At 50.3% G+C, this 22,428-nt stretch overlaps 1 protein-coding gene across 7 annotated transcripts in view; it reads right to left on the bottom strand.

Moving 5' to 3' along the window:
- The window catches only part of SLC2A4RG (SLC2A4 regulator), a 49,614-nt gene extending 27,387 nt beyond the window's left edge, over positions 1 to 22,227 (bottom strand). For 4 of the 7 annotated variants that reach the window (XM_048819751.2, XM_075118669.1, XM_075118668.1 and 1 more), the window contains exons 1-2: positions 21,748 to 22,226; positions 16,669 to 16,889 (exon numbers count right to left, since the gene is read on the bottom strand). In XM_048819751.2, coding sequence (XP_048675708.1) covers positions 16,669 to 16,889; positions 21,748 to 22,062 — 536 coding nt within the window. In that variant the 5' untranslated portion in view covers positions 22,063 to 22,226. Of the gene's footprint in view, positions 1 to 16,668; positions 16,890 to 17,536; positions 17,652 to 20,739; positions 20,891 to 21,747 lie in introns of those variants that run through there. The other 3 variants (XM_075118667.1, XM_075118672.1, XM_075118671.1) reach the window with 3 other exon arrangements.
- Positions 22,228 to 22,428: the final 201 nt, after the last annotated feature.

Below are 22,428 nucleotides of genomic sequence, written 5' to 3'. Positions count from 1 at the left end.
CCTGCCAAGGCTGCTCCTGGGCTCCTCACCCCACCAAGGGCCAGACGTGCTCTCTACCCCTCCCTCCCGCGGCTCACGCCCCCAGCACTGCTCTGTACAGCCCTCCCCATCTGATCAGGGCGTCTCCATCGGACTGACCCAGCAGAGGACGAGTAGGAGGTGGAGACAGATGGGGTAGGAGGAGAGATTTAACTTATCCCCACTCCAGACCCCTTCTCTGAGACAGGAGCATGCAGCCGCGTGAGCAACCCAAGGGCTAAGCTACGTCACGATCAGTAGGGCTGCATCTGAGGCATTGAAGTCCCAGCGAAGAGAATGGCACCCTACTCTTCACAGAAGCAGAAGCCAACAGCTACATGGTGCTGAAGGCAAACCTCCACTTCCTTGCTAGGAGCCACACATCTGGGCACAGCAGGGCTTCCAGCAAGTCAGCACCAAAAATCACAGCTCCTTTGAGAGCAACAAAATAGTACAGCCTGAGAGGAAGTGCAGTCTAATAGACAGAGCACGGGACTGAGGGTCAGGAAATTGGGTTCCATTCCTGCCACTGACCTGCTGTACGGCCCTGGGCAAGTCACTTTGCTCTCCATTTCCCCCTCATATCCTTTGTTCAGACTGTGAGCTCTTGGACTCTTACTAGGTGTTTATACAGTGCCTAGCACAGCGGAGGCCAGATCTCAGTGGGGGCCACTAGCGCAATAAAAACCTCTCAGCCAACAATTAGATCATTTCCGTCAGAGTTCGGACACCAAGGGACTAACTACCCAACAACTTGCCCAGTGTTGCTTTCCTTCTGAACAGCATATTCCCACTGCCAGTGTGGGGAGAAGCGGTACTGTCTAGAGCACAGGGGGCACCAGTATCCTGACCCCAACTTGCCGCATGGCTCTTGAGGAGTCATTTAACTTCTGTGTCCGAGCCTCCCTAGTGGAATGGGGATATTTGGGAGAGGAGGATATTCCTTCTCACTGGGGTGAGAATTTCTGTTAATGGGGTAAAATCCTCTGCTGAACTGGCTGAAAGACTGTTCACCTGTAGCTCCTACAAGTGCCTGTCTAGCCACGCCTAAAACACCAAGAACCATATTCTGTGCTCAGGTACATCTCACACAACCCCATGAGGTCAACAGAGCAGAAGGCTGTTCCTGAGTTTTTAACTCCTTGCTGCAACAGGCAGTGAATAATGTCAGATATCCTTATGGTTCCTGCTGGGACAGCATAAATGGGGGATTACTGCTCATCCTTCAGCCGCATAAATAGAGCGCAGCTTCGGAAGGCTGTTTTGATCATAAGTGGAACCTTCTCTTGGAGACAATACAGCCTATGAGTTAGGACTTTTAACTTGACTCCTGTTTTGATTCCTCTCGCTTGCATCCGTCTTGGTCTGGCAAACCTAGAGCTAATTTCCACATAAGGCTGCATCATTTAACTGAAGATGTGATGTTAAATTGATTTACTTCAAGCCAGTGCAAAAGACTGTGTGGACATACATATTTTGATTTAAAGCAGGTTTATTGCAGTTTAGCGTAAGTTGACAGGAACAGGTTTTAGGTGAACTGAAATGAGGGGCTTGCACTGGTTTAATTTAAATCAGGGCAAGTTTGCGCCTAGACACTCATAATTGTACCTCTTAAAACAAAAAGCACAAAACCACCATGGCAAGTAGGATTGCCAACTTGGTAATATTTAAAAACTGGACACTCCAGCAGGAGTGCGGGAACCTCCCCATCCGACCTCTTCCCCCTGAGACCTCCACCCTCTCCCCCCATCGCTCACTGCTTTTCCCCTCACATCCCCCTGACCCGGGACAGGAGGGACTTGCCTGTGGAGCCAGGGCTGGGAGCTGCAGCCACCCGAGGCAGGTAGGAGGCAGCCCCGGCTGAGTAGGAGCTGGCATGGGTGATGGCCCAGTGCCTTCCCACCTCCCCCGCCTGCAGTGACCGGACACTGTCAGGTCTTCTTTTCGATAGGACTGTCCGGTTAAAAGCCAGGCACCTGGCCACCCTAATATTGGCACGGTAGCATTTACTTCTTTGCGAACGAGCTCTCCACTGATGGCAGTAATGGAGATAGGCCTTGTTAATTCATATGGGTGCCCTCTGCTAGCTGGATTCTGCTTCTGAAGGGGGGAGGAGCCAGTGGCTACTAGACTGCTCAGCTTGTGTTTTGGGGCCCCCCCCAAACAAACAAAATATTTAAAGGGAACAGAGCAACTGATTTAAAAGGAGATATATTTAGCATGCAGGGGCCATTCCACAGCTGCATGAAGTAGATCAGAGCTATGGTCACATTTCAGGTTTAAAGTCCTAAGGAGCATTCCTTTAGGAGTGTCACTTTGGATGAGCTATTGCCAGCGGGATAGTGAGTTTGTGTGTGTGGTTTTTGGGAGGGGAGTGGGGGGGTGAGAGAACCTGGATTTGTGCAGGAAATGGTCCAACTTGATTGTCATGCACATTGTGTGGAGAGTTGTCACTTTGGATGGGCTATCACCAGCAGGAGAGTGAATTTGTGTGGGGGGGTGGAGGGCGAGAAAACCTGGATTTGTGCTGGAAATGGCCCAACTTGATGATCACTTTAGATAAGCTATTACCAGCAGGACAGTGGGGTGGGAGGAGGTATTGTTTCATATTCTCTGTGTATATATAAAGTCTGCTGCAGTTTCCACGGTATGCATCCGATGAAGTGAGCTGTAGCTCATGAAAGCTCATGCTCAAATAAATTGGTTAGTCTCTAAGGTGCCACAAGTACTCCTTTTCTTTTAGGCTTAAAATGGTAACATTTAGGCAGCTCAGATACAAGGCTGCCTATGCCTCCAGCTAGGACGGGGATGTGGTAGACAATGGGTTTGATACCAGGAAAGACAGGAGGACACTCAGGGTGGCGGTTGAGCGAGGACCTAGAACAGAGATCGGCAACCTTTGGCATGGGGCCTACCAGGGAAAGCCCCTGGCAGGCCGGGATGGTTTGTTTACCTGTTGCGTCCACAGGTTTGGCCGATCGCAGCTCCCACTGGCCGTGGTTTGCCGCTTCAGGCCAATGGGGGCTGCGGGAAGTGGCGCAGGCCAAGGGACGTGCTAGCTGTCCTTCCCGCAGCCCCCATTGGCCTGGGACGGCAAACCGGGGCCAGTGGGAGCCGCGATCGGCCGGACCTGTGGACGCGGCAGGTAAACAAACCATCCCGGCCTGCCAGGGGCTTTCCCTGGAAGGCCACGTGCCAAAGGTTGCCAATCCCTGACCTAGAAAGTGGGGAGGCCCAGGTTCCAGCAGTGATGTGTTTAAAGTGTGCAGAGGGTTGGTGGAAACATGGCACAGCTGATGAGATCCACCAGTCTGGGAGGGAGAGAGGAAGGAGAGGGGGATGCTTTCTAGTTCAAGGACAGCCCCCACTGTAGTCAGTAGAGATAGACCAGCTTTGAATAGAGCTCAGAATATGGCTCTAATAACGCTACCCCCAGGGAGTCAGTGACAAAGGGATCAGGAGGACCAGGTATTCCTTTCCCAGACACAACCGGAGGCGGGAAATGCGATGAATGGATCCACCCTGTGGCAGGCAAGGCACTCAGGCACTCCCCATGGGCTGGGCTGAAACCACGATGGCCCCAGAAGGCCGAAGCCAAGCTGAGCTACTGCTATTAGTCACCAGTGCTTGTGTGTGTCCAGTGAGCTTCCCACCCACCCTCAACCTCAACACATCACTGCTCCAATGGCCTGGAAAACTCCAACCCTCGCCAGAGCCACCAGAAGAAAGCAACTGCCAAGACCAAGTGCTCCCAAGGAGAGAAAGTCTTTTTCAAAGCAAGAAATCAGGACTAGGACAGCATGGAAGGGGGCCACAGCATGAAACAACACAGCCCTGGAAACCTAACAGCCTCGCTGCCCTCTGCTCCCACCTGACTCGTGCACACCTACGCACGCAGCACCCTATTACCCACCAGCCTACCTTCCCACTTCAGAAGCGCACAACAATGATCATAGGTAACGACAGCACCAGAGAAGAGCATCTGCACCTCAAGCAGAATGCAGGTACACAGAGGAGAGAGGAAGCCCCGAAGGCAGAACCACAACCCCTATGAGGCCCACATTGTGTCATACAAAACCAATCAGCCTCGTGACTTCCTCCGAGACGCAGCCGCTTTGCAAGCTGCCTGGACCCACTCACCGGCAAGGTGGAACAGTGACAACAGCTGGTGTAATCATAGCCTAGGCAGTGGGCTCAGCCATCCCTCAACACCCACTCGAGGGAGCAAGACGCTACCTGAATTTAGACACAAGCCTTCTTGAATTCCATCCTCTATCACCCCTTCCACATCTCACCTTTTGTACTCAAGCATCCAACCCTTAGCACCAGTATGAGTCAGCACCTGGGCTCCAGCAAACACCTTGCTCCTAAGAGACACTCCAAGGCATTTTGGGACATGTGGCCCCACATCCACACTGACCACAAGGAGGGAGGAACAGTTGGAACTGGAAGGACATCCATGCTTCAGATACCCAGACAGCAAGGGGAGACCAGGCAGCCTGCAGATCCTAGAGCACCAGCAGTGGGAATGACAGATGATGGGCAGCAAGGAAGAAATCCAAAGAGAATGAGGGAAGAAAGCAAGACACCACAAAAATCCCTTCTAGGAAGCTACGCATCTATAAACAAATGGCTTCATTTATTATAAATCCCACTGGAAAGCAATATGAACTGACAATTCATGCTAATTTTTGTAAATATATACAGATTAGACACTGCCCCAGGATTCGGGCAAGCTTCCTACATGGACTGCAGAGTTGGGGTCTCTCTGCTTTAGCTCTTCCAAATATACTTGGGAGTCACTCTCCCACGGAGGCAGTGAAAGCACTTTTAAAATATATAGCACTGGGCTCCGGGATGAATCCTAGCTGTTAAGTAACAGTCCAGAAGACACTTCACTGCTTTCGCTTTCTTTCCAGGAGTAATAGGTGCAGAGTGCCTTGGAACAGGGACCGCCACCACCCAGCTTCCAGGACTGGAAAAGGATCAGGCCCTTTAAACAGAATCAGCAGCCAATGCTTACAGATGGGGAAGAGTCTGGATTGGTCTAGATTCCAAGACATGCAGCTGCAAATCCCAAGTGGCTAGAACATCCCACCTCTGGTCATTAGAAAGCAGTCAGCAGCCTTCACACCACCACACGTGTATTTGTCCGAGGAGCTCACCCATGCATGCAAAAGGAGAGAACACACATGAGCAAAGTTCTGGGCCTGTGCAGTCTGCTCAGCTAAACAGCTGGGCTGGAAAAACACGGATGGGCAGCATGCAAGGCCGAGAGGAGCCAAGTGGGCACAAAGCCAACCAAAGCTGTTTACTACTAAAGCGATTCCTTAACAGGCCCTCATTAGACTATCCTCCTTCTCCGCCCCCTCTGCACACTTCCCACAGACACAAAATGGGATGATTAAGTTCAGAGACACCCAACACACGCGGCCATTGTGCAAGGAGTGGACTGGCACTGTGTCCCCCACAGGGGCATGCATGTGTGTGCATGCTGCATTCGAGGAATGCAGAGTGCCCGAGACAGGAAACAACCTCCTGCAAAAGGCTGGTAACAGCAGGAACCATTTTTCAATCAGCTCCCAAACCTCCGGCCTGGAAAAAAAAACAAAAAAACAAAAAACCCTCCCTTGTTTTCCAGGAAGGAAACACACACAGCACATGTTCCAAACTCCACTGCCTTCTCCCCCACACCACTCAAAGCACCTCCCAGCCCTTCCCTGCAACAGACACCAGAACTGCAACCAAACTAGCATTTTCACTGTAGCGTGGTAGGTAAGTAAAGAGGGCAGAAGGAGGTGTAGGGGTCCCTACCTTGGAGCTCGGCTAGGTGGTGTTAGTCACACAGAGTACGGTGGGGAGGGCAGGGGGAATCCTGACCTCAATTCCTATTGGGGAAAAACTGAAGCAAGGGAATATGATGTGCCCCCGTGATGGAAATGGGAGAGAGGAAAAAGTTCTAGGCATATGATATAAAGAGAACAGGAGCAAAGAGTGAGCACGTTCTCCAGGAGAAACAGCAGCTACTGGAAGGATGCTACCAAGGCTGTATCCATCACTCGAACCCCACACCTTGGGCTACCAAAAGGACGCTGAGCTGGGAGCCACCTTTTCTATTTCAGCCTCTGCACTCGCTGTGCCAGCATCCAGAACGGCCTGGTGTCCGGCCAAACATGTGTTCTAGTTTTAGGAGTTGGATGAGATAGGTCTCAAATGGCCAGGAGTCAGCATGCAGGCTGCCAGTCTCAATGCAATAACCCAGCGTCCCTTCACAAGCATCTCTCTCTTTTCAACCTTCCCTGCTGCAATACGCCTCCTCAAACCCATCATCTTCTGCACAAAGAACCGGAAGGAGGGGGCTTGGAGTCTGATCCCACAACTAGCCAGAGGAGGATTGCTCTGCAGAGGTTATACAAGCTGAATCTCTGCCTATCCCCACCCACACTGCCCTCCCACCTAGGACAACCCCAGCCCTTGCACATCTGGTGGTCAAAGGACACCTTCCCCAGATAGCAGCATCCATGCGTGTGTTCCTGGGCTGCAAGAAATGGGGGTTTACGTAAATGCCCTGAACATAGAACTGATTAACATTTGGCATCTACCCCACATAGGGGGAAAAGGGCTTTCTGAAGTGAACAGAAAGATTCCTGTGGGTAAGTCTTGCATGTGTATCTAGGAGAAATAAGATAGATCCCTTTCCAGTAGGCAGAGGAGACATGCATCTGTGTAGCAAAGAATTGTAAACCAAGGAAGAGCAGATCCAGGTATTCAGATGAACTGGAATCAAGTTAGTCTGGGTCATCAGAACTCACTGCTTCCCACCCAGGCTGGTTGTGATCTGACTCTCCTCACACTTTGCCACTTTACACATCACTCATGCAATTAGCTGCTCTGCGTAAGAGCTGATGCTGTAATATTCCCTCTCGCAAGGTGGAACCTACTGTACTACCCATTGGGGGGGGGGGGGGGGGAAATGGAGATCTCTGTTCTATTCTGTTCAGGTGTCATACCAGGCTCATCACTGTAGTATATGGCAGGTGCTCAGATACAATAGCTGTCTTGTCCCTTGATGGAAGGTTCATAGAATCAGTCACTGGGACCCTCCTCTATTCCTCAAAGGATGAGCCCTGGGTGCTCCCTGCCTGTAAGAGGTCACAGCTCCCGTCTCAATCAATGATGTAGAACGGGGGGTGGAAGAGTTTTCTTTATAACCAAATTGCTTTGCAAACACTCCGCACACCCAGTTTGTTTGGAGAGTATCTGAACATCAGAAGGCACTTTCTGGGAGCCAGAACGTGCTGCCATGAAGCCTTCTCTCTCCCAGGCTTCTGCTAACTCCGAATATCCATGCTATTGTCCGCTGGAGGCTGCCTCTCCTTCCTTACCTCACCGTGTTGGGACACAGCTATTTCAGTACCCAAGGTATGTGAAATCAGCCACTGTTCCCAGAGCGACTTGGCACAGCCATGGGGCAGAGTAGCAGCATTAAGTCTTTACTGTAACACTGTGTACTCCATTCACATAAGACACAGGAAACAGCCAGCAGCAGTTGCTGTTCAGCACAAAAATCCAGGTCAGGATTTCTCCATTGCAGCCTATTCCAGGTGATGAGGGTTTTCATGCTATTAACACTGTATTAGAGCTGCACAGATACCATGCTTCAGCAGACAGCTAGTTCCCTTGCAATGAGCCGGAGGGAAAAAAAACAAACAAAAAAACCTCAATAGGAACAGACTTGAGGAAAATGGGAGATGAACTGAATTTTCCACGCCTAACTGGGACAGGCCCCATTACAACCTGACAGCACCAAGCCTGCTATTATCCAAACCATCCTGGCAAGGGTGCCAAACCCTTCTTTAAAGGGTCAACTAAATAAAACTCTGAAAGCCAAGTCCCGTCAGCCCATGCCAAGCAGCTGTTGCAAAAAACACACAAGTTCCCCCTGCTGCCACCACCATCATCATTTTCTGGATTGGTGTCAGAACTTGTAACATACTACTAGACAGCTCCAGAGACCATCCCCCCCGCTCCGAGTGTGACAGGCCTCAACTGGGCCAGGCTATGGACACTGATCCAGTTACAGAATAGGGCTCCTCCCTTCTCTCTACCCACTCCCGAGTGCTTCTTCCAAATACTCCCCCTAGCAACAGCATTCCACACTGGAGCTACCTAGGCAGCTCCTGGAAGTGGTCTCTGCACCCAGTGCCTGATCCCAAGAGGTGGCGAGCATGTCCAATTCCCACTGAAGTTAGTGTGCTTCCAGAGCAGCAGTGAGCTGAGCTGTAAGGTCAGGCCTGGACCTTGCTGCGCTCAGAAGTGTGTGGCAAGTTACAGCAGAAATCCAGGCTAAGGTAGGGGAGGAGAAGAGAAAAGCAGGGCAGTATTTTAGGACATGCTTTAGCGCATCAGCACTCTTTTGGAATCTCTCCCTGCCTGCTCTGCATCACCTGTAGAAGGAACCTCCTCTTTGATTCCTGTCTGGGCAAGGAGACAAACCCTGTTTGCCTACAGCTCCGAGTGGCAGAGATAGGCCCACGTCTGGGAACTGCCCCGCTTGGAAGCGACTGGAGAGTTCGGCCCAGTATAAGGCTGGGAGAGGGGAATACAAGACCAAGAGTGGAAGGGAGGAGAGATGGTGGGAGGCTGCAGCACCATCATGATAAGGAGGTGTTTGCAATCAGCCCCTCACGAGCCCCTCGTTGCCTGCTGTAGCAGAGTGAGCTGCATCCTCCCTGTGCTAGCTGCCCAGTGAAAAACTGAACTTCAAAGGCAAAGTTATCAGGACAGCTGGGGGGGGGGGGGGGAAGGGAAGGAGGACAAATGGAACAAACTGACTCTGTAAGGCACTACTGATGAGTATTTCCAACAGACAGGCTCACAACTTCCCAGTCACACCAGGAGATGCAATTACTAAGAAGAGGGCTTGAAAAGCACCCACGTGACCAACACTTCCAGATTTCCTCTTAGATGGCCTGGGTATGGTGCATCCCTGCATTACCTTGGTGGCACCCTAATACTGTGGGGCCCTTTGTCCCCAGCTAGTGGCTTGACTGCCTAAAAGAGTTTGCAACTACGTATGAGCTAATGGACCCGGTTTTTTAGCATAAACAGCAGATGCTCCTGTTTTTCAGATGCAGAGGAAAGGAGTTCAATCCCCACACAAGACCCATCCAGGGCTGTCATACAGGAAAATTGAAGTATTCATCCAAAATGATGGGTCTCTACAGCCTTCGAAAATACTGGTCAGTCCCAGGTGGTGGGATGGCTGCTTCCTCTTATTAAGCTGCACACGCATCGCAATTATTACTTATGTGCACCAAGACCCCCACTGCTAATTGCCTTTACCTATAAGAGGACAACGTGCCCTTCCACACGCTACGTTTGACCAAGGATGCCACTGGGATTAGGGATCTCCCTTCACACCCTGAACAGTAGATGCCTATAACGAGGAGGCTGGAACTACGATCTTATTAATAACTCGTCTGGAAGCAAGCCTCCTTGGTGGTGGATTCTGTGAGCAAGGCAGAACCTACCTCACCCTCACCTGATATGAATCAGGCAATGTTTTTTAAAATTTAAAGTTTAGAGATGGTATTAAAAAAAAAAATCTTTTGGAGCTGCCCATCTGCAGTCAGTTCCGTAAGCACAGCAAGAACTGGTCTCCCCATTGTGTTCGCACAGGCCTCTGGAGTGCCATGTCAGGGAATTCAGAAAGGGATATGCAAACTTTAAAAACAAACCAGCCCAAAAAGCTTATTTTAATGAACACCTCTCCAAAGCTCATCCCCTTAGCAATATGGCCTACTGCTGCTCCCTTTGGTAAATGCCCTACTGCTCACCCCCTGCCTTCTGTGCCTAAGGGATGCCCACAGAGGTAAGCCATTATTTCAATTCAACAAGACTGAGGGATTTAAAGTCTCCTCAGAAAGAATTAACACTGTCCCCAAGTCAGCCTGCTTGATGCCCACCAAAGGGGACCAGGAAGCGGAATGAGGGAAACGGACTGGACTGAAGAACTCAACGATCTGAATGTACACGAATGGAGTTCGTTTCTGCAGCTTTGACTTAAAGCATCTGAAGCCTACATCCCACCTCACCCCACACACCTTGCTTGGGGAAGTGTGTAGAGAAGGGCTGCAGACCAAACTGGATGAACAAGCATCTCAAAACAGGTTAAGAGACAGCAGAGAGCCTACACGGAATGGAAGATGGGATGGATCAGAAAGGAAAGCTACCTCTGGGAGGTCAGAAAGTGCAGGGAAAAAGTAAGAACTGCTAACAGCCAAGCAGAGCTGGACCTTGCAAAGGAAATTAAAACCAATAGTAAAAGGTTCTTTAGCCATATAAATAAAAAGAAAACTAGGAAAGAAGTGGGACTGCTAAACACTGAGGAGGGGGTGAAGATTAGAGATAATCTAGGCGTGGCCCTACACCTAAATGAATACTTTGCTTGAGGTTTAAAAAAAAAAGTAATTAGGAGCTTGGAGGCAGTGGCAGGGTGGCTACTGGGAACAAGGATATGGAAGAAGAAATTACCATTTTCAAAAGTGGAAGCCAAATTCAAACGGCTTAATGTCACCAAATCAGGGGCATGGATAATCTCCATACAAGAATATTAAAGGAAATGGCATATGAAATTGCAAACCCAATAGCAAGGATTTTTAATGAATCCGTAAATTCAGGGAGTTATACCCTGACTGGAGAACCTTAAATATAGGTACTATATTTGCTAAAGAAAAAAGTGATACAGGAAACTACCGGCCTATTAGTTTGACCTCAGTTGTGTGCAAAGTTCTAGAACAAATTTGAAACTAAGTAGTTAAGGACAGAGGTAAATGGGAATTGGGATAAAACACAACCTTGTTTTATAAAAGGTAGATCATAGCAGATCAATCTGACCTCTTTGAGAAGATATGGATTTTCTAGACAAAGGAAATGCAGGAGACCTAATCTACCTGAATGTCAGTAAAGCATTTGATACAGTTCTGCATGGGAAATTATTCGTTAAATTGGAGAAGTCAGGGATTAATATGAGAATTGAAAGGTGGTGAGGGAATTGGTTAAAGAGAAGAGTATAGCGGGTCATGCTGAGGTGAACTCTCTCAGGCTGGAGGGTGGTTACTAGTGGAATTCCTCAAAAATAAGTCTTGGGACCAATCTTATTTAACATTTTCATTAATGACTTTGGGAGCGTACTAATAATATCTGGTTTCAGAGTAACAGACGTGTTAGTCTGTATTCGTAAAAAGAAAAGGAGTACTTGTAGCACCTTAGAGACTAACCAATTTATTTGAGCATGAGCTTTCGTGAGTGGATGATAAAGTTGGGAGGTATTGCCAATATGGAGGAAGACCAGAATATACAAGATTTAGATGACCTTGAAACCTGGAGTAATAGAAATGGGATGAAATTTAGTAGTGCAAAGTCATGTACTTAGGGACTAACAACAAGAATTTTTGCTACAAGCTGAGGACCTACCAGTTGGAAGTGACAGAGGAGAAAAACCTGGGTATCAGTTGATCAGAGAAGGACTATGAGCTGCCATTGTAACATGGCCATGAAAAAGGCTAATGTAATCCTAGGATACTTCAGGTGAGGTATTTTCAGTAGAGATAGGAAAGTGTTATTACCATTATACAAGGCACTGATGAGACCTCATCTGGAATACTGTGTGCAATTCCGGTCTTCTGTGTTTAAGAAAGATTAATTCAAACTGGAATGGTGCAGAGAAGGGCTACCAGGATGATCAGAGGAATAGAGAACCTACAGTATAAGAGGAGACTCATGGAGCTTGGTTTGTTCAGCCTAACAAAATGAAGGCTATGGGGAGATATACTTGCTCTCTATAAATGCATCAGAGGAATAAACACCAGAAAGGGAGAGGCGTTATTTAAGTTAAGGGCCAATGTTGGCACCAAAAAAAAAAAATATGGATATAAACTGGCTATCAATAGGTTGCTAGCCATCAGAAGAGTGAAATTTTGGAACAGCCCTCTAAGGGGAGTAGGGCAAAAGACCTAACTTGTTTTAAGGCGAAGCTTGATAAATTTAAGGAGGGGATGGTATGATGAGATTAACTACAATGGCATAAGGCCCATCCGCAACTATTAGCAGAAAATATCTTCATTGGCTGAAAGCGGGACACTAGATGGGAAGGGCTGTGTTACTATGGAGAATTCTTTTCCAGGTGTCTGGCTGGTGGGTCTTGCCCACATGCTCAGGGTTTAACTGACTGCCATGTTTGGAATCAGGAAGGAATTTCCCCCCAGGTCATATTGGCAGAGATCCTGGGGGCTTTTCATCTTCCTCTGCAGCATGGGGCACAGGTCACTTGCTGGTCAGAATTAGAGTAAATAGTGGATTCTCTGTAACTTCTGGAGTCTTTAAATCAAGATTTGAGGACTTCAGTAACTCAGCCAGACCTACTATTATGGGCCTACAACAGGAGCGGGTGGGTGGGTGAGGTTCTGTGACCTGCACCATGCAGGAGGTCTGACTAGATGATCATGAACAAATTAGAGAAAGTCCAGAGAAAAGCAACAAAAATCATTAAAGGTCTAGAAAACATGACCTATAAAGGAAGATTGAAAAAACTGGGTTTATTTACTCTGGAGAAGAGAAGACTGAGGGGGACACACAATAAGTTTTAAAGTACAGAAAAGGTTGTTACAAGGAGGAAGGAGATAAATTGGTTTTTGTTAACCTCTGAGAACAGGTCAAGAAGAAATGGGCTTAAATTGCAGCACGGGCTGTTTAGGTTGGACAGTAGGAAGAACTTCCTAACTGTCAGGGTGGTTAAGCACTGGAATAAATTGCCTAGGGAGGTGGTGGAATCTCCATCATTGTAGATTTTTAAGAGCAGGACAGACAGACAGACACCTGTCAGGGACAGGCTAGATAATACTTAGTCTTGCCATGAGTGCGGGAGACTGGACTAGATGATCTCTTGAGGTCCCTTCCTGTCCTACGATGGTCCTTTCTGGTCTTAAAGTCTATGAGAAGGCCAGATCCCTCCAGGACAAACCAACTGGAAAACAGACGAGCTATTTTGGCTGGTGTTAGACACCCATCTGCTACAGATCTGACATCCCATCTTTAGGGTCAGCTCAAACACACAATTCACCCTTTCAGGGTTGATGTGGAAAGGGAAATGAGAGCTTGCCTGTAGTGATGGCTTCTATTCTGAAGAAGACAGAAAAGCATAGGCCAAGTACCCAGAAAGGATTTTGTCTCGAGTGCCTTGTTACATGGAGTTTCCTTGCCCTCACTTCATAACTTGGGGTCCAGGAATCCGAGTTTTCCCTTTCTTCCAACACCATCCATGGTTTAAAAGTCTTCAGTCGCATAGATTATGGAGCCAGAAGGGACCACTAGTCTAACCGCCTGTATAGCACAGGACTTCCCTCAATTAATTCCTGTTTGAACCAGAGCAGATCTTTTAGAAAAGCATCAGTCTTGATTTTAAAATAGAGACTCCAGCATAACCCTTGTTGAGCTGTTCCAAGGGCTAATTACTCTCACTGTTAAAAATGTATGCCTTATTTCCCGACTGAATTGGTCGAGCTTCAGCTACCTGCCACTGGATCTTTTTAAACCTTTGTCTGCTAGACTGAAGAGCCAACGATCAATTTTTTGTTCCCCATGTAGGTACTTACAGGCTGTGATCAAGTCCTCCCTTAACCTTCTCTTTGTTAAGCAAAAGAGATTAAGCTCTTGGAATCTCTCATTATTCGGCATGTTTCCCAATCCTTTGATCATTCTTGTGGCTCTTCTCTGAACCGTCTCACATTTATCAACATCCTTCTTGAACTGGACACATCAGAACTGGATACAGCATTCTAGAAGCGGTCGTTCCAGATCCAGAGGTAGCATAACCTCTCTAGTACTCGATATCCCCCTGTTTATACATCAAAGGATCTCACTAGCTCTTTTGGCCACCGCATCACACTGGGTGCTCATGTTGCACTGATTATTCAGGACCCTCCCCAACTTCCCCACCTCACCCCCAGAGTCATGCTTCCCAAGACAGAGTCCCCCATCCTCTAAGTTTGTTTCTGGATGTATAAATTTAGATACGGCCATATTAAAACATAGTTTGCTTGCACTGAGCTTAAAGAGCAATTCAAACTGCTCTTTAATAGTGACTTGTCTTCTTCACAGTTTACCACTCCACCAACCTGTGCGTTGTTTATCAGTGTTATCAATGATGATTTTATGTTTTCTTCCAGGTCATTCATTAAAATTTGTATCAGGACTGATCCCTGCAGGGCCCCACCAGAAACACACCCGCTCTACGAGGATTCCACATTTACAATTACATTTTGAGACTTCGCACATGTCCAATGGACTAAAACTGGCTAGCTGATATGCTTCTTTTTTTAATCATTCTAGTTTGTTTAAAAATCAAAATGCTGTGCAGTACCAAGTCAAATGCCTTACAAAAGTCTAAAATTATATCAACACTATTGCCTTTATCAACCTAACTTGTAATCTCATTCAAAAAAAATCACTTTAGTTTAATAGGATCTTTTTTCCATAAAGCCATGTTGACTGGTGTTATTCTTCCCTCCTTTATTAACAAGGCCCAAATCAGCTGTCCCCACGATCAATGTCAGGCCTATAATTATTTGGGTCATTCTGTTTACACATTTTAAAGAATAGCACAATAGCTTCCCTCCAATCTTCGGGAAGTTCCCCAGCATTCCAAGAATTATTGAAGAAGAGAGGGGACAGGAGCAGGGGGTGCGGGGGAGGAGGAGGAGACAGGGGACAACCAAAAAAAAAAAAAAAAAGCCATTGGTGACCCAGGAAGCTCCTCAGCCACTGCTTTTAAAACTCTTGGATGCCAGTTATCCAGACCTGAATCCTCTAAATTTCCCCACTCCGATAAATCACAACTGCAGGCTCCCTGGGCCAGAACAGCAACATCTGGTTTATTCTGTCCTCTCCACTAGGCATCACTCTGCCTGCATCCGCCTTACAGAACTAGTAGCAGATCCCTGCCCAAGGAGGGAAGCCGATTCCGCCCCTTCCATTGCCTTTTCAAATGCAGGCAGAGCACAGGCAGACAGAGAGCCTCTATCCTGAAATCTAAGAAGATTATAAATACATAATTGCCTCACCATTTGGTTTATTTTTAGCCTGGTGTTTCCCCAGCACAGATGCTGTGTGGAGTTAAGTAGCATGTCAACATGCTGCATGCCTGACTCAGAGAGTCAAGCGCTGCTAGGAGGCTTGCCCACATCAGGCTAACGCCTCCAGGCGATACAGTAGCTGCCTACGGATAGGACCAGGACAGAAGGAGAAGGGACACACTGCACTAGATCCATACTGGTGCTAGAGTGCAAGGATCCACAACTGGTGGATCGGTTTGTGCCAGTACCCAAGTGCCCTGCCCAAGCCAGTAAACGCATCAAGCTAAATAATTACCTTTTCCCAAGGAATGACATCTGCCGCTTTGCTCAAATCAGGTCAGAAACATACTGGCTTCAGCCTCCTCTCCTGGCCTCACTCACCCCCATTTCCACTCTCCCACCTCCTGCTGCACAAAACCCGTCCTGGGCACAATGAGCACAAACCCTGGCACCAAAACATTCCAATGCTACTTTCTCCAGAGAAGCTGGTGCCCCCCACAGGGACAGAGACTCCAGCAAGTCCAAGGGACTCCCATGGGAAAACATGTCACCATGTGGCAGAGAGAAGGGTCATTCATGTACAGTTTCATCACTACGGCAACTCTGTTTCAGGGACCACAGCAAGGCGGGCCATCCAGGTACCCAAGACAGCGTGATTTAGCTAAGGAGGAACAGATGGGCTTCCATCCTGAACCTACCAACCCCCAACACTTAGGGTGCCCCTGCTGCCCTCCCAGCGCTTGGATTCTGAGCTCCCCAATGCAGCACAAACAAATCACCCCACACCATTAGACCAGCCAGGACTGATCATTAGGGATATGCCTTCCCATGGTTCAAGCCTGTGCCAATAAAACCCAACCCCTCAAAGAGAGGATCTGCCCTGCAGGTTCTGCTCTCCCCAGCCACAACATCCAATGCAGCAGGGTCTTGGCATCTCAGGTTTACCCTTGCAGGGGAAGAAAAAAAAGCTATTTGTCAGTAGAATCTTTAAATCAACGTTCCTGGAAGATTTCCCCACTGCCCAAGCCAAGCCACGTTGGGCAGACATCCCAGCACTTTTAGCAGAGGAGGCGGCAACGAGGCGGGATTCGGTCAAGTTCCCTACCCAGGGAGCACAATCCCCCGGGGTGGGGAGAACATGTGGGTTTTGGTGCATCACACGAAGATGGATGCTCTCAGTGATCAAGCAGAGAATTAGAGAGCGACTCAGTCCCTTGTTGCTTGAGGCACAAGCAGCCCCTGGAAGGTCAGGAGAGGGCAGAGCTCCCTGCAGGCTGGGCTGGGCATAGCACGAGGGGAAGGAGCAGCTCCCCCTCACTTGCTAGCAGCTCCTCCAGGGCAGCCCTGACTGCCCCAAAGCCCAAGGGTACACCTTGCCCAGCCCTTACTCTGATAGGGGGCAGTAGGACTTGCACTCATCCCCTGCATGAGGCTGGGAGACACCAAGTTACTCACCTTCTAGGCCCCCCCCCCCCCCCCCCGCAACCCCTCCCCAACCCAGCAGCAAAGCTCCTACCTCTGCCTGGGCACTGGGATGTAGGCCGAATGCAGGGGGGGGCGCTGCTCCGGCCCCACGCTGATGAGTCGCAGCGCTGCCTCCTTGTTTGATCCCTCCAGCTGGCTGTGGGTCACGGCAGGCAGGCCCTGCCGCTCATCCACCTTCCTGCCATTCAGCACCAGAGCGTCCGTCAGGCCCCTCGGCTCAGCTTCTTCGAGCAGCACATTGCCATTACAGCTCTGCAAGACATGACACAGGGACAGAGCTCTCATCACGGGCGTCAGGGCGTGCAGCGGGGTTATAAGATTTAGGGGTCCAATGCAGCATAACCCTAGTCATCCCAGAGACACCCTGAATCAGCCCTAGCAAGCTTTGAAGCCTGCATCCAGAGTCACCCCAGAGCAGAGAGCACTCTGGTGCTCCTCTCACAGGAGCCCTGGCAGGCTGAGAACTTGAGTCAAACCTTGGAGGATGGATGCAGTTTCAAAACAGAGCACGTTAGGGTTTAAAGAGAAGCCAGGTTAGTCTGCAAGTCAGGGACCCCACAGTTGGTTCTGCAGTAAACAAAGGCGCTTCATTAGCAACAGCTGGAGCCCATTTTCCCCCTTTCTGAAAAGGCAACTGCTTCAAATAGCCCCTTCCCTCAACTGCAAACTCCCTCCCTCCAAGGGACAGACACACATTTCATACACAGACACCCCATCCAAACTAAGGAGCAGTGGGGGGGGGTGAAGAGTTGGCTCTCCTGCTGTTCTGCATATAACTAAAGGACTTTGGTCCCCAGGGCCACCAAGCCAATACCTCACTCCAGGGTTAGATTTGGCCTATAACATACAAGAAAACCCAAAACCCACCACAAGAGATTTTTTTGCACATGTTGGATTACCTGCTGCATAACCCCCATCTGGAGAGGGACTTTGCTGGCTCTTTCATATCTCACCATCAGGCCTCCATGTCTGCAGAGAATCAGCCAGGTCTGGCTTCCGCAAACAGGGCAGCAGCAAGGCTCCCAGGCCCATCAAGTTTTCTTACACAAACACAGCAGGTGTGAATCAAGGCAGCTCAAGTCACCCCTCCCGCTTGTGCGAGAGCCGATGGCAAACGTCCGCAAAACCCCTTCATTTTTCTGTTGCAGTTTTCTGTGATGGGCCCCACCCCCCTCCACCCAACTGTGCGACACTTACTTACACCAAGCAGCACTTCCACGCAGGAGCAGTCCAAATGACTTCAATGGGATGGCTCCCACACGTTGCCCTGGGTAATGGTTGCAAAGTTTGGCCACAGCGAGAGGAAGCAGACTCGCCATGGCACACTCCTCCAGGAGGGAGGGTTTGAAACCTATGGCTGAACTCCATCTGCACAGACTACTCCACAGCGGCTTGACTACAAACAGCTAACCCCTCCAGAAAGAAAGCTAAACAGAACAGAACGCATCTGCTTACTCCTCAGATGTGGCCCAGAGAGCCAAGCTCACCCCACTCCTAACCCTACCAGGGTAACTCAGAGGCTCCGTCTACACTAGGACGGTTTTAAAGATGACCTTTCACATTCAGTTCCCACCCATCCTTTTTGCCTAGCCACTCAGGCTGGCAGCGTGGAGAGCCGGGGACGACTTAAGTACCCAGTGAGGATTTGGGGGGGGTAGTTATTGAGCAACCAATGCTCTGAGAATGCAAGCTACCAATCATTAAAGTGTTCTCTCACTGCCAAGAACTATCACTTCCCACTGACGGCAGTGCCATCTTCTGGAGAGGTCAGAGCTGATCAAGGCCCCTTCCAGCCACACAGAACCCAACTAAAGCCAGCTGTGCATGTCGTCTGCATCTCTCTTTGATAAGGCCAGATAGACAGAAAATGGAGTCCAGTTGCTCAGAGACAGGTATTGTCAGTGATCCTTTTAAACAGGAACAGTGTCACAAAACACTGAAAATACCTTTCTTGATTCTACTCACGATTGATGTTTTGTTTACTTATTACTAGTGTTACAATAGTGCAATAGCAGCATATCTAGTCACGTCTGGTTTAAAACAAACAGAAAACACGAAATTTCTGTCCTGACACCTTTCAGTGTCCCACTGCAGTTTAATATCCACTTGCGCCCCCACCTCTGTAACATGCACCTTTCTGCCCAAACCATTCTGTTACAGGCCTTCGGAGACCAAAAAAAACAAAAAAACCCCAGCATTTGCTCCCCCTCTTCCTAAACAAACGAGCACAGGAATCAGGCCAATTTTAAACAGTGACTGTGGTGTGAATAAGGAGTTACCAATTTAAGAGGTCAAATGTATTAGGTAGTACTATGCTTTAATAGCCATTGTTACTGGAACTGGTCTTTTTCAAACAGTGGGGTGGAAACCTTTGCAGACTAAACAAAATTACTCAGAATAATTAGATCCAAAGTTGACTAAGAAGAGTTATAAAGGGATTTCACAAAACTGGGTCACTAGGCAAGAAAATGGCAGATAAAATTCAATGTAGATAGAAACAGTAATGCACATTGGCAACAAGTAATACAGACCCCATCATTCTGTATGTATAGTTGGCATTATGTTTTTCCACTCAAGAAACAGGTCTTGGTGTTATTGCGGATAGTTCTCTGCAAATATCGAGTTAAAATGCAGCAGCAGTCAATGAAGCTAACAGAATGCTAGGAACCATTAGGAAAGATAGACAGTAACACAGAAAATATCAAAGCCACCATATAAATCCATGGTATGCCGACCTCTTGAATACTGTGTACAATTCTGGTTGCAGTAGTCTCAAAAAATTATTATAATTGGAAAATGTGCAGAGAAGAGCAACAAAAAATCATTAGGGGTATGGAACAGTTTCCATACGAGGAAAGGTTTAAAAGACTAAAAGAGACACCTAAAGGGAGATAGGATAGAGGTCTATAAAATCATGAATGGCATGGAGAAAGTGAATAGCAAAGTGTGTTATGTGAAAAAGTAAACAAGAAACAGGGTTAATCCAATGAAATTAATAAGCAGCAGGTTTAAAAAAAACAAACAAAAGTATTTCTTCACACAACACACAGCCAACCTGTGGAACTTGTTCCCAGGGGATGTTGTGAAGGCCAAAAGTATAATTGGGTTCAAAAAAGAATTAGGTAAGTTCGTGGAGGATAGGTCCATCGGTGGGGCTAATAGCCAGGATGGTCCGGGACGCAACCCCATGCTCTGGGTATCCCCAAGCCTGACAGCCAGAAGCGGAGACTGGACAGGGGATGGAACACTCGATAACTGCCCTGTTCTGAAGCATCTGGCACGGGCCACTGAGGGAAGTCAGGACACTGGGTTAGAGGGACCCAATATTGGTCTGACCCAGACTGGTCATTCTTATGCAACTCCTAAAATGAATTACCTTCATTCACATTCAGTTCCCACCCATCCTTTTTGCCTAGCCACTCAGGCTGGCAGCGTGGTACCACATACAGCAACTGCTGCCGTACTGTACTCTGGGCCTAAAGAAGTCCACTAAAAAGCCTCAACAGCAACATTACTTTTGGAAAAAAAAAAAACCCACACCAAAAAACAGGTGGGTGGGGAAATTGAGCCTCTAACAGTAGCTATCCCCACACTTGATTAAAACAAGTGTACTTGTTTGGGAAGGGGGGGCAGACACCCCATCGAGTAAGCTCTTAGTCTTTTTACAAAAATCCTAGAAGTTAATAGGAAAGCTGCTGTTGCTACAGTATCAGAAGTGCAGAGGAGTTCGTGGTGATTAGTATCTCCCCCTCCTGCTCCACTCTGAGCAGCCTGCCCACGAAGACATAAGAACCAGAAAAGCCTGCAGCTGGCGGAAAGTACAAGTGGTTAGAATCATCTTCTTCTTACAGCAGGGAACTTACATCTGCATAGCTACGGCTCTCCGGGGGTGTGAAAATTCACACCCCTGAGGTATGCCGTTAAGCCAACCTCACCCTCATGTAGGTGGACAGTAAGACTCTTCCAGGGACCTGGCTACGGCCTCTCAGGGAGGCGGATTAACTACAGCCCCGGGGGAAAACCCGTCCCACCGCCACAGCGAGTGCCTACACTGAAGCACGACAGCGGTGCCGCCGCCGCAGCAGCCTGAGTGTAAACATACCCGTGGCATTTACTAGATCTGGTCTCAAAGCAAGCGACCCTGCTCCGGCAAGTCTCCCCGCCTGCAGGATCCATGCGGATCTGCCAGGTCCTGGGGCTAGCTCACGAAGAGGGATCTGCACAGAACTGGTGGGGCGGCGGGACGGATCCGCACAGAGCCTCGGGAGGCTGGGGCGGATCCCACAGAGGCTGGAAGATCCCTCCTCCCCCATGATCTACGCCCCACCCCCAGGAGCCAGCGCTTTCCCTCCCTCCGCCCCGGGCCATGCAGCCCCCACCCCCTAGCCCGGGGCCCGGCAGCCCCCTCCCCCGGCCCCGCCCCCGGGGCTGGCTGTCCGCGCGCGGGGTGATTGATGGCCCGTGCATTCCAGCAGCGCCGGGCGGGCGGGCGGGCCGGCGCTAGGGGGTGGGGGGCCGGCCCCGCTCGGCCCAGGCCCGCTTCCCTCTAAACTTTCCGCACGGCCACTTCTACCGAGCGGCGCCATCTTTAGCGAGGGAAACTTTCCCGGCGCCGCGGAGCCGGCGGCCGCCCCCCGCCCCCGCGATCGCGCCGCAGCGGCCCGGCCTCCGCGGCGGGCGGGAAAGAAAGAGGCTTGGCAAGCCCGGGCAGGACCGAGCTGTCACGTACCCCCGCTGACCCCCCCCCCCCCAAAAAATTACAACGGCGCCTTCAGCAGACTCGCACCCCCAGCGGGGAGCGACACGTCCCTCCGTGCAACCCCCCTCGGAGAACTCCCTCCGCCCCATGCACCCCCCCCGAACTCCCCTCCCTCCGCCCCAGCTGCCCCATGCACCCCCCCCAGAGGAGCCCCCCGGCCCAGGCAACCAGCCTTCCAGGAGGAGCGCCACACTTATCGAGGCGCGACACCCCCAACAGGCAGCTGCCTCCGCGCACATGCAAGCCCCGGAGGCAGCCGTACCAGGCCACGGGACACACCCACCCCGCCGGTGCCGCGCTCAGCCCCGCTCCCCCTTTGCGGGCGCCGGGGGAGGGTCGGGCCTCCCGTACCTTCTGCAAATGCTTCACCCGGCCCTTGCCAGGGCTCTTCCCCTCGAGCCCGTTGGCCACCGACGCGTCCTCGCTACTTTTCCGCCGCCGCCGCCGCAGCAGGGCATCTTCCACCAGCACCGTGTAGACGGCGTTGCTGGCCGCGGAGGACGGGGCTTTGCACGCCTGGATCACCCCGCAGTACAGCCCGTGGCGGTGGGCAGCCGACGGGGGGCTGCAGTCGGGGCAGCAGGGCCCGGCCGCTGTTAAGCCGGGCGGAGGGGAGCAGATCCTGCTGTCCGGGGCAGCTCTCTTGGGGAGGCGCTTGGGATCCATGGCCCCTGCGAGAGGGACCGAGCCCCCTCCCGGCGAGGGGGAGGTGGGGGGCGCCGTGCGGGCGGAGGCTGGAGCCCGGCCGGTGGCTTCGGGTCGCTCCCTCCACACCGAGCTCCCCCGGTCTCTGCACCCGCCGACCACGCCCCCAGCCCGCGCTCTCCCCCTCTCGCGGCTCGTGCGAGCCGGGGAACCATTCTCCACTCCCCGCCCTTCGCCATTGGCCCGCTCGCTGTATCAACATTCCGAAATGGAATATGGGCCCGGGCCCGGAGCCGGCTCGCACGCCCATTGGCCCCGCCGTGTTGCCAATTAGCGTGGGGGCGTTCCATTCGCCCCGCCTCACTCCCCAGCCCGGCTGCTGCTTGA

The sequence above is a fragment of the Caretta caretta genome, chromosome 13, assembly GCF_965140235.1.
Source record: "Caretta caretta isolate rCarCar2 chromosome 13, rCarCar1.hap1, whole genome shotgun sequence".
Taxonomy (NCBI): Eukaryota; Metazoa; Chordata; order Testudines; family Cheloniidae; genus Caretta; species Caretta caretta.
This window is presented reverse-complemented; position numbering and strand designations above follow the sequence as displayed.